General features: G+C 42.1%; 4 protein-coding genes across 12 annotated transcripts in view; 2 read left to right on the top strand and 2 right to left on the bottom strand.

Moving 5' to 3' along the window:
* The window catches only part of pkn3 (protein kinase N3), a 28,728-nt gene extending 21,714 nt beyond the window's left edge, over window positions 1–7,014 (bottom strand). The window contains exon 1 of the mRNA XM_037116396.1: window positions 6,888–7,014. Coding sequence (XP_036972291.1) covers window positions 6,888–6,896 — 9 coding nt within the window. The 5' untranslated portion in view covers window positions 6,897–7,014. The remainder of the gene's footprint in view (window positions 1–6,887) is intronic.
* LOC119029542 (protein SET-like) lies at window positions 1,526–8,262 on the top strand. The gene is made up of 8 exons (XM_037116405.1): window positions 1,526–1,773; window positions 4,111–4,168; window positions 4,254–4,396; window positions 4,531–4,634; window positions 4,726–4,839; window positions 4,927–5,097; window positions 6,939–7,073; window positions 7,232–8,262. Exons 1-8 carry the CDS (start codon window positions 1,704–1,706, stop codon window positions 7,250–7,252), a joined length of 816 nt encoding a protein of 271 aa, XP_036972300.1. The 5' UTR covers window positions 1,526–1,703; the 3' UTR covers window positions 7,253–8,262.
* A 2,167-nt stretch (window positions 8,263–10,429) lies between these two features.
* On the top strand, window positions 10,430–17,141 carry dync2i2 (dynein 2 intermediate chain 2). Of its 4 annotated transcripts, none has more exons than XM_037116403.1 (10): window positions 10,430–10,514; window positions 11,607–11,713; window positions 12,494–12,754; window positions 12,875–12,984; window positions 13,091–13,248; window positions 14,118–14,227; window positions 14,541–14,711; window positions 16,058–16,290; window positions 16,405–16,562; window positions 16,787–17,141. In XM_037116403.1, the coding sequence occupies exons 2-10, from the start codon at window positions 11,636–11,638 to the stop codon at window positions 17,023–17,025; spliced, it is 1,518 nt and encodes a 505-aa protein (XP_036972298.1). In that variant the 5' UTR covers window positions 10,430–10,514; window positions 11,607–11,635; the 3' UTR covers window positions 17,026–17,141. The 4 variants fall into 4 exon arrangements, with proteins under 4 accessions (XP_036972298.1, XP_036972299.1, XP_036972297.1 ...); XM_037116404.1 differs by lacking the exon at window positions 10,430–10,514 and adding an exon at window positions 11,265–11,431; XM_037116402.1 differs by lacking the exon at window positions 10,430–10,514 and adding an exon at window positions 11,265–11,522.
* The window catches only part of sptan1 (spectrin alpha, non-erythrocytic 1), a 32,914-nt gene continuing 26,243 nt past the window's right edge, over window positions 17,141–23,811 (bottom strand). For 5 of the 6 annotated variants that reach the window (XM_037116389.1, XM_037116390.1, XM_037116392.1 and 2 more), the window contains 15 exons: window positions 23,459–23,580; window positions 23,237–23,369; window positions 23,027–23,125; window positions 22,775–22,934; window positions 22,558–22,634; window positions 22,259–22,468; window positions 21,814–22,110; window positions 21,034–21,146; window positions 20,420–20,437; window positions 18,695–18,749; window positions 18,325–18,521; window positions 18,167–18,220; window positions 17,932–18,078; window positions 17,672–17,819; window positions 17,141–17,585 (listed from right to left, as the gene is read on the bottom strand). In XM_037116389.1, the coding sequence (XP_036972284.1) occupies window positions 17,460–17,585; window positions 17,672–17,819; window positions 17,932–18,078; window positions 18,167–18,220; window positions 18,325–18,521; window positions 18,695–18,749; window positions 20,420–20,437; window positions 21,034–21,146; window positions 21,814–22,110; window positions 22,259–22,468; window positions 22,558–22,634; window positions 22,775–22,934; window positions 23,027–23,125; window positions 23,237–23,369; window positions 23,459–23,580 (1,956 nt within the window). In that variant the 3' untranslated portion in view covers window positions 17,141–17,459. The remainder of the gene's footprint in view (window positions 17,586–17,671; window positions 17,820–17,931; window positions 18,079–18,166; window positions 18,221–18,324; window positions 18,522–18,694; window positions 18,750–20,419; window positions 20,438–21,033; window positions 21,147–21,813; window positions 22,111–22,258; window positions 22,469–22,557; window positions 22,635–22,774; window positions 22,935–23,026; window positions 23,126–23,236; window positions 23,370–23,458; window positions 23,581–23,811) is intronic. The other variant, XM_037116391.1, reaches the window with a different exon arrangement.

Raw genomic sequence — 23,811 nt, 5'->3', positions numbered from 1 at the left:
CACTTAAGGCGATACTGTGATGTCCTTAACAGTGACTGACAGGTCCACATGAGGGCAGTCTTTCCCCTGGATGAAGATGAGTTCAGTTTTATGAAGGCTGAGCTTGAGGTGGTGCGCAATTATTCAAGTGGAGATGTCTTCCAGACATTCCGAGATGCGCGTTGCAACATGGATGTTGGGGGATGGAGGAAAGACAGTAACAGTTGGGTGTCGTCTGCATAACAGTGGAAAGAGAAGCCATGTGATATGATTGCAGAGCCTAGTGTTCTAGTGTATAGTGAAAACAGAAGTGGTCCTAGTACTGAGCCTTGAAGGACACCAGTTTCCAGAAAGCAGGGTTTGGACAAGGAGCTATTCCATATGACCTGAAACCTATCATGGCTAATGATAAGACACAAATGAAAACCAAATGAAAACAAAACATGCAAAACAGCTACTGTATATAGAGAATGGAGTTAATATGAAAAGAGAGGAAGTTCTGTTTAATCACATATGCATTGAATAAAAGAAGAGGTATGACATTTTTGTTACAATTTTTATTGCTTTGAGCACACAAGTAAAGAAGTCAGAAAAGTATGAAGGAATTGGAACTTTCTGACCCGTGATTAGCCAGAGCAGTGTATTTTGCCATTATGGCAGATACTGAGAGAGCACAAACCAACAGTAATAGAACACATGGGTGTGTTAAGTGGGAGGTTTGGACTGCTGATTTGGGCATACATCAGGAACAATATAACAAACACTAGAGCCAACAGTGTTTTACTGTGTGCCGCATATTTGATCTGGTTTTGTACAATGAAGCTTTAGTTTGAAATAATGGGGTTTTACATTTAGATAATAAGCCCCTGCACTGTTAATCTAAAGCCAAAGATGCCAATTTTTAAGTTTTTAGATAATCTAAACATCTGCTATAGTCTCCTAAAATGAATACAGAGATGCTTTGTAATACTATAACTTAGTTTTATATGATTGTATAATCAAGTGAGGAGAGATTTGACCCATATGGGTCTAGTTTTGGAAATATCATACCCTATTATTACTGTATTATTATTGCATTACATTTAGTATGTTGTTTAAAAGTAGCTGGATGGCTACTACATCCTTATAAAATTGTAGAAAAACTAGCAACTGTTGAAAAGGATGAATGGATGGAAGTTGTTGCTGGGGAGACCATTTTAGGGTGTGATGGCACCCTAGGGTCAAGGATCGTATATAGGGAAACCTATAACCTAGTTCCAGTAAAATTATAAAATAATAATACAATTAATCATATAATTTAACATGTGGCAGTTTTTTTTCAGTGTCAGGCAGAGAGCTATCACAACAAAGCACTTTGCAGTGGAGCGTGGTTCTGTCTAGTTTCTGAGCGGTGCAATCTAAGACTTTTAAATTCCCCAACGGTTATCAAAAGTTCTCTCTTTGACAAAAAAAAAAAAAGCGATGCAGCGATGCGCTGCATGCATGCAGCTATAAGTTGCAGTACCGCACTCCAGCCAGGCGGGGGAAGTAGAGCACCATAAATGTGTTCACGGACCGAGCGCCACAGAGAGAAACAAGCGTGCGAGGCTGCGCTTATTCCTCCTTATCGTAGGCTTGAAGGCACGCACTTTGTGTAAGGTGGAAGTAACTTTTATCCTCCAGAGAAGAGTTATAAACCGCCCGGGAAATACATCTGGTCAGAAGTCTAACGGCAAACGATAACCATGTCGGCCTCATCGGCGAAAGTCAGTAGGAAGGAGAATTCAAATCATGACGGAGCGGACGAGACCTCTGGTAACGTTAAGGAATGGCGGTTATCCTGTGCAACGCCATTTTCATTTGTTTTTCGTCATTTTGTTATTTTCTCTGTGTTTTGTTGACTACTGTCCGCCTGGCATTGTATCTTTTTGTGGATGAATTGCTTAATTTACCTTCATATCAGCTTTGGGGTGGAAATGCTCTTATGCAGGACTGTTGGGGCTTGCAATTTAGCGTTAGCATGCTAACAATTTAGCCAGCGTGAGATGTTAGCTAGCTAATAGCTTACATTAGCCACTAGTTCACATGAAGGAGGCCGGTATTTGCATTGCATAAGCTGTGTTTAGCATGATGGGCAGTAATTGCTCATGCACACGATTTGGAAGCACTGAATAAATGGCGTGCAACCGCGCGCCTCCTCGTGCACGTTTTGGGCTGGAGCAACATGAACGATTGTTTGTCCACTTGATTAGCATGTGCAATATTCACTGTGTCCACTTCCCCATAACAGTTAAGGAAGGCCGAGCGAGCACTGATAACGTTAGCTAGCCGTTCACTGTAACATAAGCATGCTTGGCGAGCTTGGCTTTGTGTGCGAGTCAGTAGCTGAGAAATGTAAACAAGGGCGTCGTAATGGTTTAGCTAACTATAATGTTGCTACGAGGCGGCATTATGGATGTTAGTATGTGATTAACAGGCGTAAAGAGGCTTTGGTGGTGCTCGCAGTATGATAATAGCGTTTGTGGAGCACATAGCATTCTCAGCGAGACGTCGTTGAGCTTCTCATTCAAACCAGGCCGCCTTTAGCAGCAACAGGAAGCTCCAGACTGCAGGAGGCAGAGGGTCTGTCTGCTCTGGAGCCACCGCGCACACACATTAAGCGCACCACACTCCTGACGTCCCGCGTTATTCAACTCCGCATGCATGCAATGGAGAATCCCGTTAGTTTGGCCGGGGTGTCGGTCATTTTCTGTACAGAAGCGCGAAAATACTTTTGCTCGAGTTTTTCATATGTTTTGTGCATGACTTGGAATAGTTTGTATTCACATCGAAAGTTTTTAAATGTTATTAAAAAACAAAAACAAAAAACAAATCATTTTAATTAATTGAAAATTGTAGAAGTAAAGGATTTTAAGTGAAGGTGTCCTGGGCTGCAAATGGGTGCTAAATATGCACCAAATTGTCTCTTTAAGTCGTGTTTACATCCGTGCAGATCAAAGTGAATGTCAGGTGCGTGTTGGGAAGCGTCTAATCACTTACTGTAACTAATAATACAATGATACTTAAAGTCTTTTTTAACTAACTAGCTTTTCGTTTCTCCCGATATTCTCTCAGATGATGTTTATGTGCTGTTTTATGGAGTTTTGCTTCGAGACGGTATAGCCCAACGAGTACCAGATTTCTGAACAGATCTAGTAGCAGTATTTGATGATTAATTGACAATGACCCTCATTCTATATATGGACGTAATATATCTGCAGTCAGCCAGTATTGGCTGGTCTATCCATCTTAGAAGAAGGCCAGTTAACCAACCAAAGCCTGTTGTTGTTGTGCTATAAAATTATTGTACATTTATCATGTTCAATTTATTTATTTTTTTACAGAACGGAATATAGAAATAAAAATTAGAGTAATTTACAATTATTTAATTGTATTTTTTCCACCTCCTTTTAATATTGACATCAGCCCCCAAAATCCAGTATTGGTCAGGCTCTAGCAAAACCAGTGTTTATAATGTCAGAAGCCCCAGTACATGTTAATCTATAAAAGGTTGCAATTAATTCTGAAGATTAAATTTTAAGCCATTTCAGTGCACTGTAGGCTGCAACAAACAATTGTTTTAGTAGTCAATTAATCATCAGATATTAATTGTTTAGTTTTATAGCAATAAAATGTGCCAAATAGAAATAAGATATTCAGTTTACTGTCAGAGGAGGAAAGAAACCAAGGGAATTATCACTTTTTTCCCCCTTGGACCAATTAATCGATTATCAAAAAAGCTGATGATAAATTAGTGCACCTTTTTAAATTTATTTTATTGCTTGTTTTTTCCTGATCTTGTTCAAACTATGAATTGTATTAGTTGGAGGGCATTAGATTCCTTTCTCGCACTTGCAGATATATATTTAAAAAATCTATATAGTAACTATACGACAACAGATGACCATAAGGCCATATCTCCGCTCTTGGAGATGTATGGATGTAAGGCATATAAAGTTGCCACACTGCAGGTGAACCTGTTTTTACCATGATACGTTTAACCATATTGCTCAGCCCACCGTTACCTTGGTTGTGTTAACATTTGAGGGGAGCCATATTTGTTGTTTTTGGCAGTAGTATGTACTTTTCTTTTCTCCTTTTTTTATATTTCAGAAAAAGAGCAACAGGAAGCAATCGAACACATTGATGAAGTACAGAATGAAATTGACAGGTGAGTTTCAATCTTGTTTGTCAGTAATGAAATATGGATTGCATGGAGAACATTTTCTTTTCATGTTTGTCTTCTTTCTCTCCAGACTCAATGAACAGGCCAGTGAAGAAATTTTAAAAGTAGAGCAAAAGTACAACAAACTACGCCAGCCATTCTTCCAGAAGCGATCAGAACTCATAGCCAAAATCCCCAACTTCTGGGTCACAACATTTGTCAACCATCCACAAGGTAAACTCTTATATTCTGTTGTCTTTATACAATTAGTCTGTATTCTAACCTCAAGAGCCAACCTTGCTTATAACAGTTGCTCATAAGCACACTAAAAAAATGGGTCTAATCCATGGATGCAATGTGTGCTGTAGTTTCAGCTCTTCTGGGGGAGGAGGACGAGGAAGCACTTCATTACTTGTCAAGGGTGGAGGTCACCGAGTTCGAGGATATCAAGTCTGGATATAGAATAGATTTTGTGAGTCATCAGGTTCACTTTGTACGTATACATTGTAAATGTCATCGCGTATATTTGTACAGATGTGACACAGATGTTTCTTTTTCTGTAGTATTTTGATGAGAATCCATACTTTGAGAACAAAGCCCTCTCCAAAGAGTTTAATGTAAACGAGAGCGGAGATCCTGTTTCTAAATCAACTGAAATCAAATGGAAAGCTGGAAAGGTTGGTTCATACTGCTTTACAGTGCTTGTAATTATTGCTCTCCTGTCAATAAACGCTTAATAATATTGAAACTATTTTCCTCCCCAGGACCTGACGAAGCGTACAGGCCAGAGTCCAAACAAAGCTGGGAAGAAAAGGCAACATGAGGAGCCAGAGAGCTTCTTCACCTGGTTCACAGACCATTCGGATGCAGGAGCTGATGAGCTGGGAGAAGTGATCAAGGATGACATCTGGCCTAACCCGCTGCAGTACTACCTGGTAGGCTTCTCTCTTTTTATCATAGATCTTCTTCTTGTCAAGTGTTTTGATGGGGAAAAAAAACAAAACCTTGCATTAAAACAACTAAGGCCATTGGTTAGTTGGGTTTGTTGCTTGAGCTGTTCTTGACATGACAAAATATGACCAAGTCGACATCCATAAGTCTGAAGGCTGCACTGAGTACTCTTAAAGTACTGTGTTGGCTACGTTTTTGAATCTCTTCTTGTTAGGGATGTCCCATTTACGGCTTTAGCCCGATCCGAGTCATTTAATATTAAGTATCTGCCGATACAGAGTCCCGATCCAATTCTTGGCCCTAATTAATATTTTTCTAGATAATACAGCAGACCCTCGTGTACAGCCAGCTGAAGTGTGTGTGTGAGATGCAGCCCTCACGATATCATCCATTACTTTTTTCACATTCCTTACGTTGACATGTAAAATGATGTGGACCCGTTGCCTGTCTATTTCACGCCTGTTCAGCATCTCCTCGATTACCTGTTTTACTTGCCCTGCTGTATGAGACCCACAAAACTAGAGCACAAACCGGAACACTGTAACTCAAAAGTGGACTCAATATAATGTAATGTAATCTGAGATGGTATGGCATACCAGGGATTCAAGAACTCCAGATGTCAAAGAAAACGCTGATCCTCTACCACAGAGATGAGCTGGTTATCCAGAGTGATGGATTCAGTTACCTCCTCAGTAATATTTTTGGCCATGTCGCTGTCTTGAGGATATTTCTCTGTCCTTTTGAAAGTATCCGCGAGTGTTTGTTGCGTTGGTGTCTTTGCCTGTATTGCTTGAGTGAGCTCATTGTATAATGAGTATTTTTGTTTTTATTTACAGTATCAAATGTTTTGTATTAAATGCAGCTCTTTCGTTACCCCCTCTGCGCAGCGGTCGTACTGCAGATGTAACATTTTATGTTGGACTGCTTTCGCTCTCTAATTTAACTAATTTCCACACTGGAGACATTTTATCCACAAGTTTGCCAGAGTAACTTTATGCATGCATCTGCATCTTGCCACAAATTGTGCTCTGACAAAAAAAAAAACCGGAGTTGGGTCCATGTTCAAAATTGCCCATCCCAATCAGTGAAACAATGCCCATATCAGCTCCGATCCTGATCCTGCAGATCAGCTCGGGACATCCCTACTTCTTGTTCTGCCCCCAGTATGAAGAAGAGGCCGACTGATTAATTGGTTTGGCCGATAGGACCTATTATAAACTATTGTTATCAGCCGAAATTGGCTCTGATGGTTACCAATGGCTGCGCAGCCTCCACCAACCATGCAGGGGCGTACGTCACCATCTTGCATGGAGTATACGTTGAGTCAGTCATCATCATTTGAGGGCCACTTCTGCTGAAAATACCTAAATCCTCTTACTCTCCCTCTTAATCTAAAGTGAACAAATGACACCTACGGGTAACCGTGGTAACACAGAGATATCAACCTTCCACGCTATTACTTCAACTGATGATCTTGTTTTCATGGAGACACGCGGTGTGCACGGAGGGGAGGGGCTGTGTGTGAGACGTGTGAGTGACAGGCGAAGGGAGAGCATGGAAAGGAAATGCAGCTGAATGAATACACTGTGTTTTTAGGAAGCGTTAAAAAAATGTAAACACTGAAACACAGTATGTGGTGGACAAATTTGTGTGGGAAACACTGAGATTAAATAGGTTCTCTTAACATAACACCTGTCAGCCTTCATGAGGAACATCCCTAGTATAGATGGTGACTCAGTAAATACAGTAACTCATCAGTGATGCTGTTACTTACATAAGGCATCCGAGCCAGGATCCAGGTGGTTAATGTCTAAATGTTCCCAAGGTCCCTGACATGGAAGATGAGGAAGGTGATGGGGATGATGACGATGATGAAGAGGAGGGTCTGGAAGATATCGACGAGGGGGAGGAAGAGGAGGGTGAAGATGAGGATGAGGATGGAGATGGAGAAGATGGAGAGGTAAGAATACTGTAAATGAGAAACGCACACTTATTGTACTATTGAACCAGTAATTGTATTGATGATAACTGGATCGAGTCTCTTAACACATTTGAATAGAAAGTTGTGAGATGGTCTCCTGGTAGCAGCCTCTGAAATTCATCTTTTGTTTCTTTCAGGATGATGGTGAGGATGATTAAATGTTTCAGCCAACACCTTCTCCCAGTTCTCCCTCTGTGATCATCCTCTAACCCTTGGGAGCAAAATATTTTGTTTGTTTTTTTGTTTTGGGGGAGGGGGGGTTTGTTTAAAAAAAAAAAAAAAAACTTAAAAAACAAAGAAGAAAAAAAAGATTCCTGTGTGTCGTCAGCGTGTCCGTCCTCTTCCTCTGCAGCCACGGCCTGTCCATAATGCCATGTCTATAGATCGGCTTCATACACAGCAGGTCTACATTGGGTGGGGTGGGGTTGGGTGGGGTGGTGTTGTCGCTCTCCTGAAGTCTCACCTGTCATTGTTTCTCTACATCTCCCAAAGACATGCAAAAGAAAAAAAAAAATTTGTAGCATTCTGCACGTCATCCTACGTAGATTTAAAAATACGTACAATAGCAATTTCTATGTAAAATATGACAGTTTCTGTTGAAGTTGTGAGTTCAATAAAAAATAAGCCATGGTGCAGTGATAACTTAATCATAGCATCCTTAGCCACTTTTATATATATAAATGTACATTATAATATATCCAGTGGTGGGGGTACTAAGGCTTATTAGAAGTTGCATTTTCCTTTGTGACTTATTGTTCTAATGGAACTGATTGAAAGCACCAGCTTGTTCCTTTCAACCATTGTAAATGATTTGGGGATTTACATGTATCTTGGTAAGACGGTCATTAATTGTACACAGTGTAATGGCTGGGTGTGGTGGGGCAGCAGGGCTTTGACAACAACTCTGGACGTCTGTTAAAGAATTTGTCATTATCTTGTTTTTCAGGCACCCACAACAAAGTTTGAAATGTACATTTTTTTATAAAAACAACCTAAAAATCTAATTTTGAGCTTGGCTTAACATTTTGAGATGGGAGAGAAAAAGATTTCTGTAGAGTCCTTTGTTGAGTCTGCAGCTTTTCTCCTGTTCTGCTGGAAACCTGCTCACATTAAATTAAGTGTACCAGTTGCTTTGTTACAATAAATAAATGTATACATGATGATTGGACTAGGTTGATCACATTCCCACATTCAGCAGCAGACCCACATCATGATTTTTTATTTTTTTTTTTACACCATTAGACCAGTCCAGAAGTACAGCTGTGTAGCAAAGGTGAATGTGTTATTAGACATGTTACGAATGGGGCTGGGAATCAGTGTAGCACACAGTATAATTCATTAGATGTTGCCCACGGTAATGATGGAGGTGAAGTCTGTCCCCTTCCAGTGCGCCCCATAGGACCATGTATCAGGAACAATATGTACAGTAGTCAATGGTGCCAGACAAATACATTTTGATCATGTTTGAGTTGTGCCATGAATTACATGGATTTAAAAGATGAAGTCCCAGTTTGTTGCAAAGATGGCAAAATATCTTAAGTTTTGTGTAAAACTGGCCTGTGAACTACATCATCTCGTTTGATACAGGTTACCAATGCCAACATTGCTGTCGCCTTGGCACAAAAAAAGTGTGAAAATTAAGTGTGGACATTTTGGCAGCTGCAGTTATGTGAGCTGCTCCTGTTCAGTATCAGCTCTATGTGTATTGTGTTGTGTCTTGGTGAACATTAAACGAGATGATGTCACTCAACTCCGAGTAATCTTTCTACTTATGTAGATTCATCGATTAGTTTCATGACATACTTGACGTACTTTTGTTGAAAAATTATCTTTTAACTAATGTAAGTAATTTATGTCAGAAAAAACTATTTGTCTCTCCCTATTAACTATTGTACCATGGCTGTCGACTGGAAGGGGAGGGACTTGTATATTATCACGATACAGCACTTCTGCATTAATAAATACATTACGACATATCTAATGATACATCACAATGTCTGTCTTTCTGAAAAATAGGAAACACCCCTAAAAAGGCAAACCACCACTACATTGTAGTGTCTTAGCTTATGGCCTCTTTGTCACACAGACACACTGACTACAAAAGGTTTACACCACAAGGGGTCATGAAGTAGTGACTGGTAAGTCAGGGGGATCTGTTTCGCAGAGCACCTTTATGTTTGAATTAATTTAATAAAATATTGATATTTTTCGCCCGTGGATCGATAACTGTTTCACAAAAGGAAGCAATTTGATATATAGTGGAATATTGATTTGTCATCCCACCCTCAGTGACATAATGTGGATAACTGGAGGGAATTTTATTTCAGGGTTGTTCTGTTGCATGGTTGAATTAGTACTGATCAGTCAACACACAGATCTAGCACCACATCATTTAGTACACCTGTCTATAGCTGTAGAGAATTTATACTGCACAACTTCCAGTGTCAATATATACCAAGCAATCAATCACATTCATATCATAACACCCAGACAGGGTTAGTAATATACAGCTGAGATTAATATATATTTTTAATGGACTGGTATTAGATTGATACTCTGTATTGGCCAATACACAATGTTCAGGTATGTTATCAGCAAGGACAAATTAGTATCAACTTAAACAACTTAAAATAGGAGCTTTCAGTAAACTAAACTGTCCCATCAGTAGATGTTAACAGTTTGAAAATGCTGACTGGACATGCTGCTGTGGCTCCAGTGGAACTAATTCATCACTTTTCACTTTACTGTTTTATTAGATGTTGCTGTAATGCCAGTTTAAGATCATTGCTTTAGTGCTTAATGCTTTATTTAGAGTGTTGCTCTTTGAAATGTCCCCCATGTTCTGTTTAAATGCTTAATACACATCATAACTTGATGTTCTGTGTTGTTAATATATATGTTAATAATATATTATTTGGTAGGATCCCCATGATCTTTAGAAGTAGTAGCTCTTCTCTAGAATATGTGAGCCACAAAGAAGACTTCAGACACAAATGATTGATATGAGAGCAATATAATATCCTGCTGTGAAGACAGACATGCACACAGAGTCTAGTGTGATGTAATGTAACTTAATGTAAGTAACTAATTGGACCGATCTGCTCAACGGGAATTTGGACTTAAATGAGGGTGCAATGGATGTTAAACACACAACTCTTGACAGTTCACTCGTCTGACTTGATTTTCATTCATGGTCAATCTGTTGTGACCCATTTCCAACCCGCCCTTACATCGATCATGTTCTTGAGATATAGCATGTCATGTGGTCCTCCCACCAATAGGCGGCAGACATCACATAGAGTCATGAAATAGAAAACAGACTGTTTTCTGCAGAGGCCTTCTCCATTTTCCCACATCCATGTTTCTGTCTTTGTCATGGTATTGTGTTTGATAAGCTAGTAGAAGATATTTCAGGAGCAGGTGAATTTTGGGAAAAACAAGCTGTTGTTTTAGTAATTAGTAATAAGATAACAGAATGATGATAAATCGGAGAGCAATTAGTAACAGGAATAGTAATAGGAAGAAGTCCAGACTTCAACAGCAGGGGTCAAAGTGGCATTCCTGAGGGGATCATGTCATGAATGAATAGGAAGTATTTCTTCTAAAGAGAGTTTCGGTGAAAGCTGCTGTTGAAGCTGTCCTCTGAATTGTCTGCAGTAACAATGGCTGCTTCTGAAAAGAGATGTAGTTGTTGCTTTTTCTAAATATCACACACTGAATTACATTAATCTCTACTGAATTAATGACTAATACCAGAGACCGATATCTCACATTAGAGTGCAAGAACTAATCGGCTTTATGCAATAAATGCTGTTTTCATTTTAATGCCCGCTGCCGCTTTGTGGTGACCACAGCTGTTAAGTAAAGTCAAAGAAAAGGAGCCGTCAAACGCCCTTTGTTGGTCAGTGTGACACGGTGTGACTGAAAGCGGCTGTTTCAAGCCACACATTGAAGAGTTGGCAAAGCTGCTAACGATGTGGGAGAGCTGTGCTCCAGTGGGCTTTGCTCACTTGGCTTTTGTGTTTTACACGAAACGTGTGACCTATGTAGAGGAGACAATATTTCATACACAGAAAAGACGTTCAAGGTACTTCTCAAGGGTGCCTGACAGGAAGTAGCTTGCGCATGCGTCCTCAATATATTTGATTGACATTATTATTGCATAATTGAGCCATTTTTTGCATATGGTGGAACAGATATTCGTGTGTTTGTTGATGTTTTATTTTGGAAGAAACACTAGGACGTTAATACAAGGAACCTCTCAAAAGAGAAAATGAGAAAGCGGAAGTGAAGAGGGGATTTCTCTCTTGCCTCTGGACTCAATCTCCGTAACCAGGGTAACGCTAGCTTCGTGAAAAGAGGCTTCAGCATTAAAATGCTAGCTTGGCTAATAAAACCATCAAATTTAGAAAGCTAGCTATGTTAAAGGTGCCACGCAGCTACTATTCTGTCAGTTCCCTCTGAAGGGTGTTAACGCCAATTATGATAATGATTTATTGTTTTTCCCTTTAGCCTGAGCAAACACGTCCATTGATGTTAGCATGTTTACGGACGAAGCCCTGGACTCAGTGAGTATCCAGTCTCAGTGGAGGAAATCTCAGCAGTCGGCGCAGGAGTCGGTATGTTTGAACAACACGTTTGTGAAGTTTATCTCTCAAACTGCTGTTGCCATTAGTCACAGTCTGGTTCGTGTTGAATTATTTAAAGAAACAGTACGTTACCCGTTCTAACGTTACAGTTGTTAGTTGGCTCGCCGACACATGTCACGTTCAGGTGTTGTTTGGAAATGTAACAGCCACAGGTGGAAGCGCGCAGAGGTCAAACCATACTGGTAACCCCAGAGAACAACCGATAGCTTTAAACAAATGCTACTCGATTATGAGATTTATTAAAATTAATTTATTTGACACATTAAACAACATATTTGTTGAAGAATATCACAGTCTACAGTTGTAGCACTCACCTAAACATTTAAACTCTACATAATAACATGTGGCCACTCTAGTCACAGAGCATCAGTAGCATAGCCACCTGCTGAAGTCTCATTAATGGTGATTGCAGTTACGGTTTGATTGATGGGCATCCTTGTGCACGATGTTGTTTTGGAGAAGAAATCCAAACTCAGAACTTTATTATTTGTAATATTGATGAGGTAATTATACAAACTCAATTTATTTTATTTTTTTTCCCCACAAGTGAATAAACAAACTGTTCTCAGAGATCCCAGAACACTGTTTGAAGCTAGAAAGGTGGCAGGGTCTGCCACATATAAACAAATTAAAACAGTTTTGTATAAAAAAAAAAAATCTGAGTTTGTTTATGCATTCAGTTAATGAATATTTTTCTCTTCCGATTATAATTTCTGCCTTAAAGTTACATTTTATTCGCTGGAATTTCAGAGAGGCTGTCAGACCAAAGCGGTGCACAGAGCTGAGGCAGAGATCCAGACAGTGTCGACTACCATCAGCAGTACGCAAACGGAGCCGAGGCACCAGGCTACGGAGCAGCTCCTCCAGCAGAACCACAACGAGCCTGAGCCCCCTGGCCTGAAGGACTTCCTGCAGCGGGTTGAGGACAGGGTCATCAGAGAGCTGGTGAGAAATGCCAAGAGTCACGCCTTCGATGGGTTCCAGGTGAACTGGGAAGATCACAGTAATCTGGTAAGAAGGACCAATGAATCCAACAAAATTGGCTCCAGTTTTGTAAGCCACAGGATAATGTGGAAGTCTGGAGTTGTAACAGTGACTCTTCATGGATAGTTCTTTTTTTTTGCACTGTAGGTTTCATGCCTCCATCGCCTTCAACATCCCAGTGCTGTAGAGGGAGGCCTTCATGTAACTAGTGTGTCCTGGAGCTGTAAAGGTGCAGTCATCGCCTGTGCCTACGGACGGTATGTCAGTGTTTCACCTGATGCATACAAGTGTTGTAGAAGCTTTCCTTATGTCATCATGTGGTCAGTGTGGGTCATATTTGTGAGTGTGTGTTTTGATGGGCAGGATCGACGATGGAGACTGGAGCACTGAGAGGTCATATGTCTGCACGTGGAACCTGGACCGTCGAGGCCTGAACCCCAAACAAGCTGATCTGGCCTTCGATGTTCCCACTGCAGTCACCGCGCTGAGCTGCCACCCCAGCCAGCCCGCCCTCATCGCAGGTACACCGTTCAGCTGTATGTCACGTTATGAGCTGTTCACAGACTCTCTGCAAGCTTTTACCCCGGATCAGACCAACTCAGATACAAACATTTCTTCCAGACTTAAGGTTCTCTGAAGTAATTAAACATTCTGTGCTGTCAACCTAAGAAAAAGAGAAGATTTGAATTGTCAGCACTCTGTAGTTTAGGTGCAGAAATGTTAATGAGAGAAAGATCTTCATTGGCTGATTTCTTTCTGCTTAAACAAACTGAATAAACACACTCTCTTTTTTTCATGACTGAATAAAGGAAATAAACAAACTTACCTTAAAGGACAACACAATTTCATGTGGCGGACCCTGCCGCCTTTCTAGCTTCATCAGTGTTCTGGGACCTTATTTGTGTTTATTCACTTATGGAAAAAAAATACATATTTCTGAGTTTGTGTCATTGCCTCAATAATATTTTAAATATTTAAATTCTTGGTTTCAGTTTCTTCCCCAAGGTTCTTGCAATATGAATTCATTGGTAATAAAGTCCTTTTAAGTTCTTATAAGATGCTTATCAACAGTAATAAGACTAAGCATGTGTAAATAATAGCATAATAAACATGTTTAATTTTGGATTATAGTCAGTTATTAAAAAAAAACCCCTCTCAATAGCTAGTAGATGCTTCAGAACGTTAATGAACACTTTATGAGTTTCTTATAATTCTTGTATTACAAACACATTTATTGAGTTTAAATAACTCATCTGTCATCACTGAAACTACTGATCTTGTGAAGATCAGTGGAGCTCAGAATAACCGTTTTAACTGTGTTTCACTGAGGTCTCCGCAATCGCACTGAGAAGAGCTGTGTGTGTGTGTGTGTGTGTTGCTGTGGCTGCAGGGGGTCTATACAGTGGAGAGGTGGTGGTGTGGGACACCAGTCGGACTCAGGACCCCATACTGGTTCAAAGTGGGCTGTCAGCAGACAGCCACAGAGAGCCTGTTTATCAGGTGAGTCAGCACAGTCTGTTTTGCAATTTTCTATTCAAACACTGCTATTATCCAGTCAGCATGGTCCACTGCTGATACTTGATACCATACTTGGCCAGTTTGATGCCAGTGTGGAGCATTAGTGTCTGGATATACACCGTGTGTTGAGCTCAGCTGCAAGAATAAGCGTGCTGTTGTATGCTGCTGTCTGTCATTATGAAACATTTTGTTGCTGCGGAGTCTCTGCAGAAGAGAATATGAATAAATAACTTATCTGCAGCACTTCAACATGTGTCGTCTGAGTACATGTGTGTGTTTGTGTGTTTGTGTATAGGTCGCCTGGGTGCCCCTGCAGAAGAAAGGAGAATTTGGGGTGCTCAGTGCCAGTTCAGGAGGAAGGGTGCTGCTGTGGACCTTGGACTCAGACCAGGGCAGGTTGGTCCTGACTGATGCCTATGCTTTGGTACGACAGCAGGTTCCCCACAGCAGCTGCACTAGCTTCAAGGTGAGCCTCAGGAAGAAATCAAAATCCTTGAACAGATGACAAGATGAGACTCCGTTTATTGTTGTTAGGTTTCAAATGATGACCCAGGGACCATTCAGGATCACCCACTGTTTACTTTACATGCATAGGAATAAAAAGTGTTTTGATGGCATATGAGTGTAAATGCAGGATTTTATCAAAGTGATAGTAAAAGGAACAAAACTTTTAAATTATAAAAGAAATATAGCAGCATGGCAATGTCCTTCTGTCTGTCTACTATCAGATGGATTGTCTAGCGCCATCATCAGGTCAAGTTTTAATTTGTCCAATATTTTGGTCTGTGAGCAAATACCTGTTAACTAGTCCATCCATCCATCCATCCATCCATCCATTCATCCATTGTCTGTAACCGCTTTATCCCTTTTATGGGGTCGCAGGTTTGTTTTTTGTTGCTGGAACCAATCCCAGCCATCTAATATCAACAAAGTTGATACTAAATCATTATGAGATTGTTGTTGAAGCTGTTTTGTCATTGTGAGCATGTTAGTGTTTGTCTGAAAACACGACCTCACAGAGCTGCTAGCGTGGCTGTGGACTGACTGACTGACGTCTCTAGACTATGACAGAGCTACTCAAATAATTTATGTTTCAGTAAAATCAAACAATCAGTCTTTATTCCTATGGCGCCTGTTCACAACAAAAGTCATCTCATCATACTGAACAAGTTGAGAGGATAGACCATACGCTTTAATTCATTTACAGACCCATGAGTCTGCTGTGAGTAAACAGTTGGCAACAGTGGTGAGAAAAAACCGCCTCTAAACAGGAAAAGACCTCAGGCAGAACTGGACTCAGTGGTTGGTGGCCATCTGCCATGACCAGAGATAGATGGTGGGGTACAGAAGCCACAACACTAACCACTTTAATAATCAAAATATGAACACATAGAAGAACAATAAAAATAGAGTGGAACAGGACCACAACAGAGATAGAAGATAACGGCTGATCTGTTTCTCTAACCATGAAGTGATCACTGGTGCCTGGGAAACTGTTTCAGTCTGAGCTTGGGTTAACCACTGTGTGTTTTCTATGGCTACCTCACACAGAGAGCATTCAGGAGAATGGAGGGTATTCTGTTCATACACACAGGTCACATTCACATGGACTGTCGATGCTTATTAGGTGAAGACTGACTGCATTTATTTAGATGAGTGGAATTGTTTGATAGCAGCACATATATGAATGACATATCTCTCAACAAACTAACCAAATGAATACCATTTCTGTCATATAAATTGAATGATTCTCAAACTGTTGGTGTGTGTTGCATACAGAGTGAATAACATGTCGCTTTCTGTTGCCCATAGGCCCGAGGCAGCAGCACCGTGGGCGTCACCTCCCTGGCCTTATCTCCCTGGGACTCTGATACCTTCCTGGTGGGCTCCGAGGGGGGCCTGCTGCTCAGATGTTCCTTCTCAACCCAGACACCGGCTGCAGCACCCACCGAAGGCCACAGTGTGACACTGAGAGCCCCAGCCGTCTTCTCATTTAGGCCTCGCAGCGGCCCCGTCCACTCCGTCCACTGCTCACCTTTTCACAGGTCACAGCTCTGCTCAACCCTAACCCACACATGATCATTACTGAAGTGATCAGCAGACATGTTACAGGTGAATCAGCAGTGACTTTGTCCTGACATGTCTCATGTTGCCTGCAGGAACCTGTTTGTGAGTGCAGGGACAGATGGTCTGGCCCACGTCCACTCTCTCCTGCAGGCCAACCCGCTGCTCTCTCTCAGGGTTTCAGACTCCTACGTGTTCCAGGTGCAGTGGTCACCAACCAGACCACTGGTGTTTGCTGCAGCCACTGGACAAGGTACAACATGAGAGCTTTGTGCATGGACGGTATAAATACACTCAATTTGGTGTTGGAGCATTGATCTACTATAAAACATGGCCTGATTAATATCTTTTAAATGATGTGTTATTGTTACTACAACATATTGTGACATGTTGTGCTGTGTAACTGCACCATTGGTACGTGATGATGCAGACAGAGGTGTCGTTCTTGATTCTTACACCCTGTGTGTCTCTCTCTAGGTGATGTGCAGATATTTGACCTGGGCCGCAGGTCTCTGAGACCAGCAGCTACCATCGAGCCAGGAGGTGTGGGCCAGGCTGCAACTTGTTTGGCCTTCAACTGTCAGAACCCTAACCTCTTAGCAGTGGGGAAGACAGATGGGACAGTTGGTGTTTGGCAGCTCAGTGGAGAGTTGATGGAACAGAAGCCCAGAGAGAGCAGCCAGCTGGAGCAGATAGCTAATCAGGTGGTGGGATGAGACACAACTCTGGGACAGTTCAAGTCTGCTTCATATCTCTTTTTGTTCCTAAATGCTCACATGTCAAAGACAGTCATTAAATTGTGGAAATGGAATTAAAACAACAGAATATTGGTTTCCAGTTCTAACCAGTAGCGTTTATTAAAGCACACTGCAGTTGTTCAGGTGTTGTTACAACATTATTTTTACTATTAGGTTGTTAAATTCATCAGAAGCACAAGCTAAAACAGCTAAAACAATCACATTCAAATGCAGACAGATTCACTATGCTATTATGAGAAGCAGGAAGAGTTAAGGGTAGAGCGAGATAAATAGTACAGATAGTTGTTATTAGTGAGTATTCCTAGTGTCACAATCATGCAGTTTCAGCCGTGTGTTCGTGTGGAAGTGTGTGTGGGAAAACGCATCCCGATTGGTCACTGGTGGGCAAGGGATCAGTTGACAAAGAGCGAGCGGGTGAATTCGACAAAGTCGAAAGCTGACGGCAGCTCACGGCCCTTGCTGTCAAGGTAGGGCTTCATGTGTGAGAGGCAGTAGTCTGCCTGCTCCTTCGTCAGGTTCTGAAAGGAAGAAGAAGACATTTAGACCTCCATGAAGACTCAACAATCAGACTGAATCCACAGAGTGAGCAGTGAACACATCTGACCTGGTAGAGCTCTTCTTTAGTGACGTAGGGTTTGTTCTCAGTGCTGAGAGCTCGGAAGGCGCTCTCTATCTCCTCACTGGATTTGACGTTCTCTGTCTCGCGGCTGATCATGAATGCCATATACTCCTGCAACGATACGTTGCCATCCCTGCAACAACACATTCCTCATTGTTAGGCAGCAAACACAACAGTATTCAAAATACCACACAGCCATACTGCTGACACACCCCTAATAAACTCATTTATGAAACGTGACAGACCTGTTGGGATCAACAGTATCTAGTATGGACTCAAACTCAGGATCTGGTTCGCCTTCTTCCACCATGGGCAGGTCGTAGCCCAGCGAGCGTAGACATGACTTGAACTCTTGGTGGTTCAGACGACCAGACTTCTCCTTGTCGAAATGCCTGCAGATAAACAGGGATAGATGAGGATGTGACTTGTCAGATCAGACACAGTAATATGTCATGATAGAGTCAGGTCAGAGACACTCACTTGAACATCATGCTGAACTCCTTTAGAGCTTCCTCTGTCACTCCAGTGGTGTTCCTGCGAGAGAAAGATAGAGGAGTATGAGCACAATGCAGCATCAACACTACCTTAAATTTGCAACCTTAGGGGTTTCTGAATTCCAGGGACATGTTGGTGTGTACCTGGCCTGTATTTGTTGCTCCAGGTTGTGCTGCATTCTCATTCCCAGTTGGTCTAGTTGGTCCCACTGCTGGGCCAGGCCCACTGTACTGTGCTCTGTGTACTTGTTGTCCAAGATTAGTGCTTCTTCCATAGCTGCACCCAGGTCTTCAATCTTCTTTAACTGGCTCCGCATTGCCCGGATTTCCTGGTGCTTACGCTACACACACACACACACACACACACACACACACACACACAAACACAAACACACCACGTCAATAAAAACTGTCACATGGTGTCCAGCCTATACCTCAGCTCAGAATTCAGCTAACAGGAAACTTGCTTTTGGATTACGTGTTCAACATGTAGGTATTTGTGAGTGATATTTACCTTGGTGGCCTCTAGCTGGGACTCCAGGGTACCAGACTCTTCCACCATACATGACCTGACACCAACAAAAAATATTACAAAAGAAGCAGCACAGTCTGGTAAAACTACTGCATTCACTCTGACACACACTGTTAGGAAGACTCACATCCTTTACATCCAGTATCCACCAAACTTTTCTGAACCACAATTAAACAGAGTGTTTGAAGGTGAGAATTAACTGTTTCATGGGTGTGAAATTTGGCATGTCACTATTGTGACTAAGTATCTTCACATTTGAAGGTGGACCTATTTGCAGTCTTTGCTGCCATAGAGTGGAGCTGCATTCATGCCAGGAATCTACTGGTAACCCAAACCATGCAAGGCAAGGGCTACTGCACACAGAAGTGGAAACTGCACCAGTGCATTAGTACTTCATGAATATGAAAGTCAGTTTTCTGTTACAGAGGATGAATAGTGCAACCTGATGTCACTGCACACACGCTGACAAATAACCCACAATGACCCAGTGGGACCAGATTATATATATATATACTTTATATACTATATACTTTTTTTTTAATTACTCAATTGCACTGAGTTCAGAGTGTGTGTTTATGTACAATGGAAGCCAATAATGAGCAGTTTCCATCCCTGAGGTACACACAGTAACAAGGTGACAACTAGCCAGTCCACTGGTTAAAGCAGTGCTGACTGCAGCCTGGTGCTTTGAGTCTGAGGACTGGGTGAATGTTAGTACAGCAGGAACGTACTGAGCACACCAGAGTCCAACATGTGGTTTTTAGATTGAAGTGCATGAGGTCACACAGCCCTGACGGCACCGTGTGGGTCAGAATAAGCAAAAGAAAATAGAGCAAGGCTTGAAAGAGGTTGACCTTCCAGACAGATCATCAGCAACTTGGTACTGATAGACACAGATAACCCGTCGATAGGCTATGCTATTCAAAGAGAGGATGGGGAAGGAGGAAGGACCAGAGATTAAACATCAGACAGGAAAACAGAGCTACAACACAGGGCATATGTCAGAAAGTAATCATCTACATCAAGGAGAAACAGAAATGTTTCAGACTGGTCCTGTAATGCCCCTTTTCCACTGGTCAAAAATCCCACTTAAAACCCGCTAAGATCTGGCTTTTGTGTGCAATGGGAATATGCACTGCACTTTAACCCAGGTCAACTGACTCTGCAGCAGACTCAGGTTCTTTTCAGCTCAGCTCGGCTTTGAACTTTACTTTACTGGTGAACATGCTAAATGGATTGGGGACCGACCTTGCTAACTTCCAGTTCAGCACCCGGCTAATTTGAATGGAGTGCAGCTCTTCTAAACTTTTCAAATGTTATTGGACCAAATGGGTCATATTATGATGATGAATCAAGTAATCATTCAGGGCTTGTGATGCTCAGAAGAGTTTATCCACCGTTTTACAGATGCTTATTTCACAATGGGTCTACTGTTGTTCATGTGCATTTGTGACGTTGAGTGACGTACAACGTAGCGCTTCAGACAAAAATCACACACGGGCTTGCCGTGCTTGCGGAAAGTGGGAATGAGGTCAATAAACGATTTTTAGCAGGTGTAGCTGTGTTTATAAAAGCTGTGTAGACCTGCTATTGTTGGTGGAAAAGCGGCATAAGTATGACCATTTCAAATCAACGCCCACCATCATCACATCATACTCACACACACACACACACACACACACACATAACAAAAAAAGAGATATTAACCCATCCAGAAGATAGGTCCTGATCAGCACAGTAATCCCAAGCACCAGCGAGGAAGCAGCCAAGAGAAAAGAGGGGGAAAGAGAAGGGAGGGATGGAGAGAGAGAGAGAGAGAGAGAGAGAGAGAGAGAGAGAGAGAGAGAGAGAGAGAGAGAGTGGGGGAAAAACAAATACACGTTAACATGAGGTAATGACGCAACAATCATTGCAGACGACTCTGAAATCATGACACAATAAACACCAGTGTGGTCAGTGGTGAATGTGTTTGACAGCTTGCCCTTGAAACGTAGAACAGAGTGTTCGAATGTGACGTTTGGGCAAGAGAGGAACACTTCACCAGTGAGCATGCTGAGCTTATCCAGTGGCTTTACAAGAAGACAAACAATGCAGAAAGCCCCTTCACACACCTGTGTGATAACCCATTAAGTCAACATGTAATGTGTGACTATCCCACAGCTGAGACATTTTTAAAATTCATTCCTAAAACATACAGTCATGCTGGGTTGACATGTTGATGTATGACACAGATACCAGCTCTTCTTTACAGAGACAGTACAGTCTATCTAAGCCTTCAGTCGAGATGTGTGAAGGTTCAGCTGGAAGAACGTGTCCTCTACCTGGTCTCCTGCAGCCACTGGTGGAAAGCGTTTGCGTGCTGTGCGAACTCCTGGCGTAACTTGTCGTTTTCCTCCTGCCTCCTTTGCTCCTTCTGCAGCTCCAGCTCTCGCTCCTACACACATTTACAGACAGCAACAGGGTAAAATACACTGCAAAGTAGTTGCAACTACAGGAAATACACAGTAAATATCTCAAACTCCCAGAAGGTCTTATATTATGCTCATTTACAAATTCATACTTTTATTATGGATGTTTACTAGAAAATGCTAACATGCTTTAGCGTTTCAGAAACACATTTTTTAAATCACATTCTCTATTCACCCTCCAACTGAATGCTCTATTTCAGTCCCTGTCTCTATAGGGCACCCCTCCCAAAAAGCCCAGTCTGCTCTGATTGGTCAGCTCTCACAGGCCTGAGCAGGTATTGCCTTGATCATAAACGTGGTCATACTGTATAGTGAGACATCACAACCTTATGGAAATGCTGACAATACACTTTATAAAATGGTACAGTTTCTGAATACAGGCTGTGTGCATATCTCTGTGGCTTAAATGTTCTGATACTTTCACAGTAATTATGTATTACCTAGACCTGCTGTATAATCAGAAAAGGCATGGAAATCTCAACCTAGCCCTTAGTATACATGATACAAATGTCCGATACTGTAGTAAGTGACATTTATTAACCAAAAATTCCTCGCTAACTGTAAATGATATATGTATTGGGCTAAAACACACTGAGGTACAGGTATGTTGGCTGGAGGTATAACTGTGGAGACCTTGATGATCTTCTGCAGGTTCCTCCACGTCTCCTCCAGGGCCTCCATGGTGAACCAGGTGTAGGGGTTGGACACCACCTGGTAGCTCTTAATGTGATGGTCGAGCTCGGCCAGCTGGTTGAAATCGGCCTGAGCCGAGCTCAGCGAGGAGCGGAATGCCTCGTGGGCCTCACGCAGCGCCCGAATCTCCTCCAGAGAGTTGCACCTCACTGGGTCTGTCAGATCCTCCTCTGCATTCTCAAACCAGCTGTTGAAGGCTGATGCTTTCTTGGCAAATGTCAGGAACAAGTCCTCAACCTGGAGTCGGGGATGAGAAGATATGATCCTTAAAACAATTCTAATTTACTCGATATTACCTGAGGTTTGTTGCAATGCTTCAAATGTATCCAAGCTTTGATTCTGGACAAAAGTACTACACCACAGGATGCTCTACCAGCAAATTTACCTTTCTGAAGTGTTCCTGAGCCTCCAGAAGCTTCTTCTTGCGAGCAGTTGAGTTAGACAGCAGCTGGTTCCAGCGCTTCATCAAGGCAGCGTGACGAGCTTCTATGGCTTTTGATTGGACGTGCTTGGCAGCCAGCAGCTGGTCCTTGAGAGCTGTAATGTTGGTGATACCCTCCTGCTGGAAGGCCTGGAGACCAGCATCAAATGTCTCCTGCAGGCAGACACAGACACAAGATGTTGTCAACAGAAAACTTAACAAGTACTAGGAAAGGTCAAACTCTGTTTCAGAGGATGGAGTACCTGCTTGGTTAGCAGAGTCTGCACAGAGGAGAGGTCTCTGCCATAGTCATCAGTCTTCAGGCTGTTCTCTTTCTCACCTAAACACAGAGCACATCCACAGGTTCAGGTTGAATCTTCTCAGTTATAGAAACAAACAGTCCCTCCAGTATTTTGAAAATCAACAGAAGTCTCTTATTTTGGAATGAGACTGCTCCTAGAAAAGAGGGCAGGTGCATACAGATCCAGGACTCCACCACATCAGCCTTCCAGTTGAACTGCAGGAAGGCAGAGTTCTCATCCAGCTTGGCCTTCCTCTGAGCTGCTGCCCTCTCCAGCTCAGACACTTTGCCCCGCAGAGCCGACATCTTGGCACTGATGTTGTCCACATGATGGTTATTCTGTTAGAAACACAGAACAACCAGTGGAAATTAGAATCAGGGCTGTTATTTTTGTGTTTTTAAAATGTTCCCTTGATGCTGTAGAGTAGTACCTTCTTGATAAGCTCCTCTCCATTAGCACACACATCGTTGACTCTGTCCCTGTGCACAGTGAAGTCAGTCTCAAATGCTTCATGCTTTTTCAGCAAACCCTGTTGAGGAAAAGTGTTTCCTTGTCACTCAGTACATCTCATCACTTCTTACAGTTCAAAACACTTAATTTACTGTTCTGTAACAGAGGGCTGTCAGATAAAAAAAAGCACCTGCACAGCAGCCAGCGTATCTCCATAGTCCTCACTCCCCACCAGATTCAACTTCTCATTAATCCAAGCTTCTTCCTCTTCCACGTTCGCCACAAACTGCTGGTACTCCAGCGACTCCTCCAGCCTCTGTCCCCTGGGAGCAAACACACATTGCTCATTTTTACACACCTACTTCAATCTATGAGTCTGCCTGGCAGGCCGTGTGAAGTTCAGCTGGCTTACCTTGCTCCAGATAAGTCTTTAAGTTCCTTCCAGTGGTCGACAAACTGGGCAAGCCTCTGCTGGATCTCCTCCTGGCCGATAGTGTTGTCATCAGACAATTTCTTTCCAGTATCCAGCACCGACTAAGAGCACACACACACACACACACACACACACACACACACACAGAACGTGGTCACCAAAGATAAACTAGATCCCTGTATGTATTGGAAAGATTATATGCAACCAACACAGTTTTATTACCAGGTCAGGTCAATAGTCAGAATACTGTGACTTATAATACTGCTATGCTATTGTAGCATCATTCAGTTGTCAGAAAAGCATTTAATATGATTAACATTGATATCAGGGCT

The sequence above is a fragment of the Acanthopagrus latus genome, chromosome 12, assembly GCF_904848185.1.
Source record: "Acanthopagrus latus isolate v.2019 chromosome 12, fAcaLat1.1, whole genome shotgun sequence".
Lineage (NCBI taxonomy): Eukaryota > Metazoa > Chordata > Actinopteri > Spariformes > Sparidae > Acanthopagrus > Acanthopagrus latus.
The sequence above is the reverse complement of the archived record's forward strand: the minus strand, read 5'-3'. Positions and strand labels throughout refer to the sequence as shown.

Excerpts from the sequence above, each read along its gene's own strand:
- LOC119029542 (XM_037116405.1), top strand. The coding sequence starts at position 1,704 with ATGTCGGCCTCATCGGCGAAAGTCAGTAGGAAGGAGAATTCAAATCAT. Across the intron at positions 4,397-4,530 it reads ATTTGTCAACCATCCACAAG|TTTCAGCTCTTCTGGGGGAG; the intron begins GTAAACTCTTAT and ends TGTGTGCTGTAG. Across the intron at positions 5,098-6,938 it reads ACCCGCTGCAGTACTACCTG|GTCCCTGACATGGAAGATGA; the intron begins GTAGGCTTCTCT and ends AATGTTCCCAAG.
- dync2i2 (XM_037116403.1), top strand. The coding sequence starts at position 11,636 with ATGTTTACGGACGAAGCCCTGGACTCAGTGAGTATCCAGTCTCAGTGG. Across the intron at positions 11,714-12,493 it reads AGCAGTCGGCGCAGGAGTCG|AGAGGCTGTCAGACCAAAGC; the intron begins GTATGTTTGAAC and ends CTGGAATTTCAG. Across the intron at positions 16,563-16,786 it reads TGCTGCAGCCACTGGACAAG|GTGATGTGCAGATATTTGAC; the intron begins GTACAACATGAG and ends GTCTCTCTCTAG.